Source organism: Poecilia formosa, unplaced genomic scaffold (assembly GCF_000485575.1).
Source record: "Poecilia formosa unplaced genomic scaffold, Poecilia_formosa-5.1.2 Scaffold3, whole genome shotgun sequence".
Lineage (NCBI taxonomy): Eukaryota > Metazoa > Chordata > Actinopteri > Cyprinodontiformes > Poeciliidae > Poecilia > Poecilia formosa.
The window spans coordinates 3,944,852-3,956,218 of NW_006799942.1; the positions used below are offsets into that span (position 1 = coordinate 3,944,852).

Genomic DNA, 11,367 nt, shown 5'->3' on the forward strand with positions numbered 1-11,367 from the left:
AGTCTTACTTGCAAATCGATTTTTCTTCTCTTGGACGTTTTGATGTTAGCTTGTCCATGTCAGTTTTATTCGCTGGGAGAATCAATAAGCAGCTTGAGGTGACTCTGCTGCTCTCTAGTGGCGAGAAGCCGCAATGTTGGCTGGTAACAATCGGAATGCATTGTGGGAGATGTAGTTTGTAATCAATTCGTGCTCAAAACCAATTTTAAGTCAATCATCAGCCTATAAAATGCTGGGGGGGGGGCACATAAAATGACATGGCGGGCCACATGTGGCCCGCGGGCCTTGAGTTTGACACATGTGCTCTAAGGTATCCAAATGGCTACATTTCTGTGACAACCTGTCAGCTTTAAGTTTCAGTCAATCTATTTTTTGATTTAAAGAGGATCAACACAACATGCCTTGATTTTTTCACAATCTTTTTCTTCCGTTGACATAATGCTGAACTTCCCTTACGTGCTGGGGGTGTTCTTTAATATATGGGTTTTATTAAGTTTGTTCTCATTTTTATAACTTCCCAACCTCTGCTTTTAACAGATAAACACTCGAGGACAGAGTGGTTCCTTGCTACTTCATATATGCCACCCACAATAGTGATATAATTATATGTTTGCATCTGCTGGTGGTCATAATGTCATGGCTGACTGGTGCAAATGCCTTCTAACAAACTTAAAGAAAACAAAAAACTGTGAGAGAAGTAATTGTCTAAAAACTTATTTAACCAAGCTGGAGTTACACAACAGTGTGTGGGTGTTTTTATAATGTCTGATTCTGGTGAGGTAGGAGATCATTTCATAACACATCCTTAGAGAAGCGAGTACAGAAATGGTGCACTGGCATAAAAAAAAAGGCAGGAATAGATTTGAAAAGCATAGAGGGCTTTGACTCTGGATAGTTTGAATCACTGTTCAACAAGCGCTCTGAAACCCACACATCGACCTAGCAGGGCACCATGCTGCATACGACGTGTTGCTATACCACCTACATGCCTGAAGACACATATATGTGTGCTATGCAAGTGTGTGTACACAAACATCTTGCTCTGATTTTTCATACAATTTTTAGAACAGCCCTTTTTTTAACAATCCAACTGCAAGAAAGGTGTAATTTTTACACTTGAAACTGAAGAAGGGGGGGAGAGAAATAGACTAAACATCAACAACTGTCTGATCTAAATGGACTGAAAGCTTTTCTCCATGACCTATAAGCAATCTCAGCTGCTGTGTTTCTGCATTTGTGGGTGGAAAACCAGGGAAGGATCACATTGCATTAAGAGTAATAGAAATTCCAAGTGGTTAACAGGAGCTCTTGTGTGAAGAAACTGTGTGCAGCAGCCAGAATCCAGGGTGGAGATTTGTCGCTCAAGGCTACTTAAACTTACAGTGGTGCATACTTGTGATCAAAGGGAAGCATATGATTTTTAAAGAGTTTAAAAAAAATAAAAAGTTTGACTTGCGTTTTGTGTTCACCCCTTAATCAACCACTTAACAGCCAGTATTTATATATATTAGGCGCCTTTTGCTTGTTGTTCGTTCTTCTTCGGCAAATAGCTCAACCCAGTTAGATTTGATTGAAAATAGCTACTTACCATTCCTTCCAGTGACTCTCAAATAGATTTGGGTCTGGACTTTGACTAGGCCATTCTAACACACATATTTGTGTGTTAAAATGGCTGTGTGCAGTCACTGTGCAGCTGGAAGGTGAACCTTTGTTCTAATCCTCTCAGAATGATCCTGCCATCACCATGTTTCATGATGAGAATAATATTGTCATATAATATTTTTCATCATAATAATATTTTCCAACACACCAGGTTTACTCTTAGTCCAAAAAATTCCTTTTTGGTGTCATCTGACCAGAGGACTTTCTTCCATACGTTTGGCATGATCCAAGTATTTCTCTACATTTATTGGACATAGGCATGCACACATGGCACAAAGGCACACAACTGGCAACAAAATCTCCAGACTTGCATAAAAATCTAAATTTCTGCAGGTCACTAAACAAACCTGTAGAACAAAGAAACACTAGTGATTACATTAAAAGGGCAAATTTTGGACGGGGAATGCATATCTCAAATTTTTACAAGCAAAGCATAATTTAAGTAAAAGAAATCCTGACATCAATAAAATAATTATACAATGGCAACACAGCTAGAGTATTTATGATGTATGAGCTTATGGAAAGTCTAGAGAGTTGTGTTTTTGCAATATGTAGTTCAAGGTTATTTTACATTTCCTGCTGTCAAATTTGAGCGACAGCCTACATATGTGGCTCTTAATGAGGAAAGGCATTTATAGAACACCAGGGACGAGAGCGAGCCAGAGAGCCAAACCTTAAAATAAAACACGTTATTCTCGGAGAGAGATTGGAACCTCTCTCTAGATCCACCGCCTCTTCTTCACTTGTTTGCATCCCTAATGGTTGTTTTTTTTTTTTTTGCCCAATCTTTGGCTTATTTTCTTTTAAAATAATTTGCAGGCAGATGGTCATATAACATGGTAAAAAAGAAGGTTTATTATAGAAACTGAGAAAACAGGGATCTCAGCTTTGTATTTCTAAAAACATGGACAATGCAGTCATTTTCATCAAAGTGAACAATTAATATTTAGGTGACACTGGTACTTTGAATACATAAAAATTAGGTTTATAAAAGATAACAATTTGTCACAATATCTTTACTCCTTGAACTTTTTTTTAAATTGATTTGACAAACCAACACAAAGTAATGTATCTTTGTAGGGTAAAAGGAGAAAGAATTAGATTTTTCAGAATCAAACAAACGTCTAAAAAGACGGACACTCCTTTTTATTTAACCTCTCTGAGGTTAAATAAAAACCTCAGAGAGGTTTTTATTTATGGGTGATACTTTGAAGAATCACCCATTGCTGTAATTATAGCTGCAAGTATTTTGCAACTATAAGAGTTATGTCTCCACCAGATCTAAATTTTCCTCAATTCTTCTTTGTAAAATAGCTCAAAGTCAGTATGACCGGATATGGAATGACTCTGAACAGCTTTTTCAAGTCATGCCACTGGATCTCCATTTGATTTACTGGGTCATGCAAACACAAAAACAGCATTGCTCTAAACTAGCAATCTGTACTTCTAGCTATATGTTTAGGGTAATTATCCTGCTGGAAGGTGAACGCTGCAGTCTTAAGTCTCAAACAGATTTTCATTTAGAATTACATTGCCTTTAGCAGCATTGATTTGATGACAAGCTGTGATCAGTTTCCTTCTCGCTGCTAGTGTAAAGCTTCCTACATCATAATTCTGCTGGTTCTTTAAATCTTATCAGTGAGTATCTGTCACTCATCCAGAGATACCAAGGACCTGTTGTTGTTATATTTAACACCGAGACTACATTAATCACAGGTATACTTGATTTAAAACATTTTTGAGGGGAGGGAGGAGCAAAACTTTTCCCTTTTTTAAGTACAAGCATTTTGTCATATGCTTTTCTTTCCACTTCACATTCATAAACTAGTTTGTCCTGGCCTATCATACAAAATACCAACAAAATATGTTAAAATCAATGTATACACTGTGAAAGAAAGTATCATAGAATGAAAAATACCTTGAAGTTTAAAGGTCACCATTAAACTGAAAGATGCAATGATGATGAGGATGAGAGGACATAGATGGTTCCGCTATAAACAAATACATCGGGATGGGTGATGCTGGACATCTGGAGAAAGTGCAAAGCAACAAGACTGTGAATGTAGAGGCACAAACTGTGTAAGGCTACAACTTTTATTCCCTAGTAAAGGCAAGCAAGACACACAGCGACAAGACGTGCAGGCAGAAATTGAAAATGATAGATTTCCCTGCTCACCTTCCCACCAGCAGCAGCTCCCCCACCAGGCGCTTTCGTCTCATGGCCATCAGAATACCTCGGACTGTCATGCCCTCGCAGAAGCAGGCCACCACTCTGGCTTTGGGTAGATGGGCCATGAGCTTTTGCAGCAGTTTGTCAAAGTTCTGTTCCCCTGCATTACTGTATATTTTGTCAGAGTGGGCAATGCAGATCCCCTCTTTTGCTGCCATGTCTTTGAATGCCTCCATACCGCTCTCACCATAGTTACCTACGGATGGAAGCACATTATTGAAAACACACAGTCAGGTGTCTGTCATTAAATCTAGCTAAATGAAATGAGAAAAAAACTGAGACTTTTCCTGACCAAATAAAGTCATTTTCAGACATTCTTTACTGGAATCTAGTCAAAAATCTGACAGATTTCTTTCAGGAACAATTTCTTGTGTGGGCTCACATGTATAATTGCAGTACAGGAAAACAAAGAAACACTTGTGTAATGCCAACACAGCACTTGAACATGTTGTAATTCTGTTCCTGTCATGGGAGACGCTGTCGAGTGATTGATTTCCCCATTATTGCTGAAAAGTGGGTCACCTAGTTTCTGCAGATGTGCAAGTGCATACCAAAAATTATTATTTACTGGGTCATAAACTCTGCCATTAGTTCATAGAAGCCCACTGCGGTGCTGCAAGCATGACTGACCTACATTTATGAAATAGATAAGTAATTGAAGGAAATGGTCTGATGACTAATGTCCGTTAATTAGATTTATAAGCCTGCCTAATTCTTGCAGGGACATGGAAGGACTGGTGTCTAACTCCAGCTGACAGTGGGTGAAAGGCGGCCTACACCCTGAACAGGTTAGATTACTAATGTGTCCTATGAGTTTACAACATATCACAATAATTAGAGCCTCCATTAAAATATCCGCTCATCTTAAATTGCAGCGGATACAGAATCTACTGGATTAATAATTTTAATAAAATTGTGCCGTTCATCAGTGAAGAAGGATTGCAGGCAGCTGGTGGCTCAGTGGTAAAGCTAAATGCACAGAGGCTGCACACCACTGTCCCAGGTTCGATTCCCAGCCGGGACAGTACCTGCATATTATCCTCCCTCTTTCATCCTGTCAAGCTACTAAAAAATAAAAAGGCTGTTAGTGCCACAAAAGTTTTAAAGAAATGAAGAACTGATTTTGCTAAGTTGCTTAGATCCTTCCAGATATGTTTGAAAAATGTCTAAAAATGTTTCTACATTTTTGTGATAACATTGTCCTAAATCATAATTATTTTTAATTTTAGAGGCAAAACTTACAACATCCATAGAAGGTCATAGGAGTTTAGTTGTTGAACTGAAGAAGAGTCATTCAATATATTTTATTTAAATCAACGCAGGACTACAGAGTACCTGGTTTGCTTTTAAGGCTACCTTTCCCTATATTATGCCCAAAGCAAAAGTTATTCTCACATTCTGGACCAGGGTAGCACCATTTCCTTCGTTATGGTGGTTATTGAGAGGCGAAGAAGGTCTCTTGCAGGGTGTTATCTTTTTTTATTTATTTTTTTTTTTTATTTTTTTTTGCAAATGATGCAAAGAAGAAATAACATAAGATTCATGGTTTTCCTTGGAGAAACAACTGACAGCCTTAGTTCTCAAAGCAGAAAATAGCATGTGAAATCTGACTTAACTGTTTTGAAAATTCCGTTCAACACAAGTCAGTTTGTTATATAAGAAAACAGAAAATACAGTTTAGATTCAGCATTTATTCAAGCGCATTAATAAACAGTGGTAAGAACACTGAAAGCTTAACAGAAAGTGTGGTAACACACTGAAGAAAAAAAAATCAAGAATTATACACTGGCAGCACATTTGTTTCCTAATAAATAGGATTAGTGACTCAAGAACCGAGTCTATGAAAATGATGATAGCGTTGTGTGTTTATTCCTCATGTGTTCTGCCAGGCTTAGAGGATGGCTTACAGATCTAAATGAAAAAAAAAAAAAAAGACTTTGAGATGCCATGTGTCCTTTTGAGCATGGTTTCAAACACACGGATATTTTAACATTTGACTTTACCCACTTAAAAATGATTTTTCCTACAATATAAAAACCATTTTCTGTCTAAATCTGACCATGTGAAACAGGTTCAGCTTCATGCAAATCATACCCTGATTCATCAATGAAAAATTACAATCTACTGAAACTACACGAACAGAACCTCTAAAACCAGGAAGTATCTATTGTTTTTTGTGTTGCAGTGATGGAGCTAGTAAAATGAAAATGCGTCTTAGTACGGTAGAATATTCTGAAAACTTTGTCATTTGCCAGTTCTATTTACAAAGATGCTCCCAGGTGATAAAAACCAAGAATGCAGTTTCTAAAAAAAAAAAAATAATGAAAAGACTATTAAAATATAAGAAGATTCATAAAAAAATGTATTCTATACAAAAATGAAATGCTATGAGCATGTGTTTGACTACACCTGTTAACAGTGTCAAAAAGGCCATACCTTCTTCGTTGTTCTTGGTATTATTTCTCTGGATGAGCAGCAAACTCTTCTGACTTAAACCTTTAATTTGTGGGTTTTTGTCCTGGGGAAGATGAGCGAAAGCAAAGCCAACAACGCAGACCAGCTAAAGGCCTCTATTAAAGCCACCTTAGCTTTCTGAACACCTAAGCAGAGCTAGTTCATCTCCTCCATGTCATACTGCGTCAATGAAGTAAGTGATTCAAAAAGAGCTCCATTTTGTTATGATCTCATATAAAATTGAGCAACATTTTGTGTTCTTACAGAAAAACATCACTCTGTGTGTAGTGACACAAATCAACGAACTTGTCAATATTTCTGATTTATTTAATGTAACTGCACACATGTCTCACTAGTTGGGTTAATTTACTGGAATTAATTTGCTTTCAATGCTATTAAGATGCTATATCTATCTATAGAAAAACATGAATGTTTGTTCACAGGCATACAGTCTTACCCTCTGTGTGTATTGCAGACACATAGCTCCAGCTGTACCTCTTGACAATGTCCACCATGGCTCTGGCTTGTTGCATATCTGATGGCACCACTCTCATAAAGTATTTATACAGACTCTGTTGGGAGAGATATACATGTTCACAAGTCTGATGACATACTTGTGTGTGTTTTCAAAGAATGGTCTGTACACTAATTTGTACATACAGAGCATCTGGCCTCGAGGTTATACAATTTCACCAGGAACTTTGAACATTTCCGGTTTGTTTTCCAACTTTACCTTGTCGCTGAGATCCATGCTGGTGGCTGAGTATGCAATCTGTGGGATATTGAAGAGCTGCAGGAGATTCTGCACCTGGATAGCCACGGAGCTGGATCCTGGTCCGATGAGTCCCACGATGGGCTTCTTTCCCTGCAGGAGTACGCTCCCTCCTTCTACTGTGCATCTGGCCTGGCTCTCCTCCTCGTCGCTGGACACTAGTGTGTCCCGGATAAACTCAATGCTCTGCTCCAGAGCCACCGCTGAGTGCCAGCACGAGTCCCTGGTGAAAAAACATTGAGCTCACCATCACAATATTTTGGCAAAAAGATTAGAGGGAGAGAGGATCTGATAGGGCTTCCCGAGTGAAACAAAGCCGATAAGAGGGTTTCAAAAGTCTGAATTAGTCAGTAAACTTGGCGTTTAAATTAAGTTATTTTAAGCTCAAATTTTGTTAAGCTTTGACTGGGAGATTTGTCCTAATTCAATAAAGTATGTTTGAGGCTGACCTCAGTCACTTCTCATCATTGTGAAGCAGAAACATCGTGTTCCTTTCTTGTAATGCTCATTGATATTTTGGAAACAAAACTACTAACTGTAGCAAAATGACTGTATATGAAGTATATCATTTTACACAGGGTTTCTCCAGCTTCTAAATCTGGATTTACTTCAAGATCTTGGTTTTCAAATTGTGTTATAAGAGTTGTGAATAAAAAGTAGTAGTAATGAATAAAAAGACATGTACGTTTAATATAGAATTCATAAGCTAAAGTCAAAAAGATTTGCTTATCAGGAAAATATATAAACATAAGCTACTGTTTACAGCTTCTATAAGCTATAAGCTACCCAATTCTTTGGAATATTCTTTCCAGAATATTCCAAAGAACTCAAATTTAAACTCAAGCATATGATAAAGTGTCAAGAACAGCTAGTGGTACTACTTTTTCACCTCAAACTTAAAACAGTGATCTGAAAAACAAACAAAAAAAAGAACCTCAGCAACATAGTCTCTTAATCATGCTTCTGTTTCAAGCTGAAAAACTAGATATTCTACATTTTGTGCTCAGTAACAAGCTTGCTGATAATAGCAACAAGAACAGGCTACTGTGGCTATTTTGGATGTAGTTGAAACTCTCAATAATAATTCCAAAAATATTTCTGAATCACTGGTTTAAGGTACTTTACAAGTGGAAAGAAGGCAACTGGTTTACTTGGATTACCTCTTTTGATCCTTAAAAATGTGGAGAATTGTTTGTTTTATTCTGTTAATTAAAAGTGGATTCCTTCTCAACCAGCCTTCTGTCCTTTTTTGTGCCTTTTTTCTTCTAACAAGAGATCATTAGTTTGCATCCAATTCCCAGAAGTCTCCTTGAAAGATTATTCCTGCTCCCCTCCCACCTAAAATTGTTTTACTCTTATCTTCAGATAATTCACTTTTAAATTGATTGGCGTTTTTGTTTATTTCGTTCTGTTATCTTTTATAGCTCCTTTCACATTTATCACCACTCCTTGCAAAGATATATTAAAAGCCCTAAAATACATGGTTGTTATGGAAACTTGGTGACCCTAAGTTACTCTTTGCTGCAGTTTTCTAACACTGAGCCTTGGAGATATTTTTACCTTCTTTACCATATTCTTCGCTGTGCATTGTGGCAAAATAAACATGAATCTTCACCCAGGTTTATTTGTCACAGCTTTAATTATTTAAAGCTGTAAAAACGGTACATATTTTTCTACCTGTAAATATGAGTGAGTTTAGTCAAGAAACTATTTTTATGAAACTATTTTAAGTCATTATGGTCAAAACATAATGACTTAAAATATGAAACGAATTTAAGTAGCATGTTTTCTTATCTTTACCATTTTGAAACGTAGTTAGGAGAAATGATTCCCATCATTGTTGTAACTCAGAGAAACAATCTAATTGAAAAAGAACAAAACACACTGAATTAAACATATTTAGAAATTCTTAGGGATACCAGGTAATGTGGCACCAATTATTTTGGAAAAAAAAAATTTTGAAAAATTGAAAAATACAAAACTTATCCTATAAATTTTTCATCTTTACTAAAGTTACTCACAAGGCTGCATTTCTCAAACTTGTCTTTAATGATAAAGGGTGGAGTTATCTCTTGCAGAGGTATTATTGTATGTATATTTAATGGTTAATTTCCATGTACCGGGGTGCAGATTGAGAAAGCTGGAAAAAAAGTTGAGTGATTAGAAACACTAGAAACTGAAGTAAAATGAATTAATTTAAAATATTTAATTGTTAACAGTAAATTTGTTTTGATTTTTTTAGTTGAACTGCTATAGCTGATTACCTGAAGCATTTAACAACTCTTGAATAAAGATTTTATCTATTTCTCAAAACTGCTGGTTGTTTTAAATTGCAAAGTTATCTAAATGACATTTAAATGGCAAAAGTGTAGTGCAAACACTCATATATTACATTATCTTTGGTTATTGCTAACTTAAGCCATCAGCTTCATCCTAACTTATTTGCGATTTTTTTTTTTTGTTTTTGTTTTTGTTTTGTTACAAGTTGTAACTGAGTCTTTTTTTCTAACAGATTATTCCGAGTAGGTTAATTATTGACTTGCTAAAAATAAGTGGAGGTACTGCTCCTGTTGCTGACCTTATCTCACAGCCCAAAGAAATATTGGGAAGGATATTGGGGTCTGCATTAATCCTGTCCAGAGTGTGCATCATGGCCTCCACTCTCTGGATCCCATACTGCTCACGTACTGCACCGCACTTTCGCTCATGCACCTAAACAAAGTGCACCAACAAGTGGATTGTTAACCTTCATCACACAGACACAGGATACACAAGGACATAAACTCACACAGCAGGTACCTTGTCTGCAGGTGGTTGGTGGTGGACAGAGAACAGAGCTCCAATGATAATGTCCCCTGGGAGATGCGCCAGCACCCTTCTCTCATTATTCTGGGCACTGGCCACAGCCTGCTCTCTCAAGCTCAGCCAGCTCAGATCAGTTGCAAGCAACAGAATGACTCCAAACAACCTCACACATAATCTTTTCATTGTCCATGTGCTGTTCTTTAAACCTGCCTCCATCCTCTGCCCTCTTGTAGTGAAGGTTCACATGAATCTCTTGTGTTTTGCATGGAGAGAGCAAAGCCGCAGACAAGAGTTAGACTCCTCCTGAGGAAAAAAGGATGCACATAGGCTAGGTGTGGAAGAACTGAAGTCAGAACAAGATGCCTTAACTTGACACTAAAATTTTAGAGCTGAGCTAAAAACTAACCAAACACATACTTTCTGCTTACCTTTTGCCATCCAGATTTCAGTCCATTTGAGAGCGTTTCCATCACAGAGGAAAAGTAAAGAGCAGCCTGTGCAGCTTTTTTACTCGAGCTCAGTCTGGTGCCTGGCTACGGCAAACTGCAAATAGCAGCAGATAATACAGCCCGTTATTGGAACATGCTTGACTTACTGACGCACAAGACAACCCCCCTCCTTCTCTCCCACTCCTCTCCTCCCTCTTCCACCTCCCTCTCCTCCTCCATCCCCTCTACATCCAAAACAGCGTGGAGAGCATCACCACTGATTGTTCGGATGGGAACTTATGGAAATAGAGAACACACACTGCAACCTCAAACTTCAGTGCAGGTTATTATTTTTATGAGATCCTAAGGAAAAAAGGATGACAATTGTAATATAAACAATAGCTTGAGCTCACTGACTTTGTCTGGGCCATCTAAACCATTCTGTTGTAGCTCTGATTGCAAGAGCTGTCCTCCTGCTGAAAGGTAAAACTCCTTAGTTTTAAGCCTTTAGCAGCATTTAAAGATAATACAGTATATTTTAGCTTCAATTATCTGTCAGCCTTATGCTGTCAACACAGAGAATCTAAACCTGTGGGAATAAAATCTGGAAAACAAGATTATATCACATTTCCTACGTGGTTTTAAATGGTTTTGTGCCATTTTACGCTTAATTGTAAATCTTTCGAAATTAATGATTAACCTTTGAAAACTTTAAGAGGTTATTACATTTATTTGGTGATGAGGTGGGAATTTGAAGGTTGCCATTTTTGCTAAAGTGTAAGTCAGCACGGACTCATTGCAGTAAGTGCTTCTTTTTCTCAGAAAATAATCAGATGGCCTTCCTAAAGCTATTCTTCAAAGGCTCTAAATATTATTTAATGATTATTCACCAACCGTCACAAACACAATGACAAAGAATTTCAATTTACCAAGTTAACATGACTTCCGCCCATGCATTCTTCCTTCCTTCCTTCCTTCCTTCCTTCCTTCCTTCCTTCCTTCCTTCCTTCCTTCCT

The 11,367-nt window shown here is 37.4% G+C and overlaps 1 protein-coding gene across 1 annotated transcript in view; it reads right to left on the reverse strand.

Moving 5' to 3' along the window:
- Nucleotides 1-10,522, reverse strand: part of grm5a (glutamate receptor, metabotropic 5a) — a 24,540-nt gene extending 14,018 nt beyond the window's left edge. Inside the window, exons 1-6 of the mRNA XM_007555681.2 lie at nucleotides 10,352-10,522; nucleotides 9,918-10,226; nucleotides 9,697-9,830; nucleotides 7,080-7,341; nucleotides 6,804-6,918; nucleotides 3,839-4,088 (exon numbers count right to left, since the gene is read on the reverse strand). Coding sequence (XP_007555743.1) covers nucleotides 3,839-4,088; nucleotides 6,804-6,918; nucleotides 7,080-7,341; nucleotides 9,697-9,830; nucleotides 9,918-10,139 — 983 coding nt within the window. The 5' untranslated portion in view covers nucleotides 10,140-10,226; nucleotides 10,352-10,522. The remainder of the gene's footprint in view (nucleotides 1-3,838; nucleotides 4,089-6,803; nucleotides 6,919-7,079; nucleotides 7,342-9,696; nucleotides 9,831-9,917; nucleotides 10,227-10,351) is intronic.
- Between the last annotated feature and the right edge of the window lie 845 nt (nucleotides 10,523-11,367).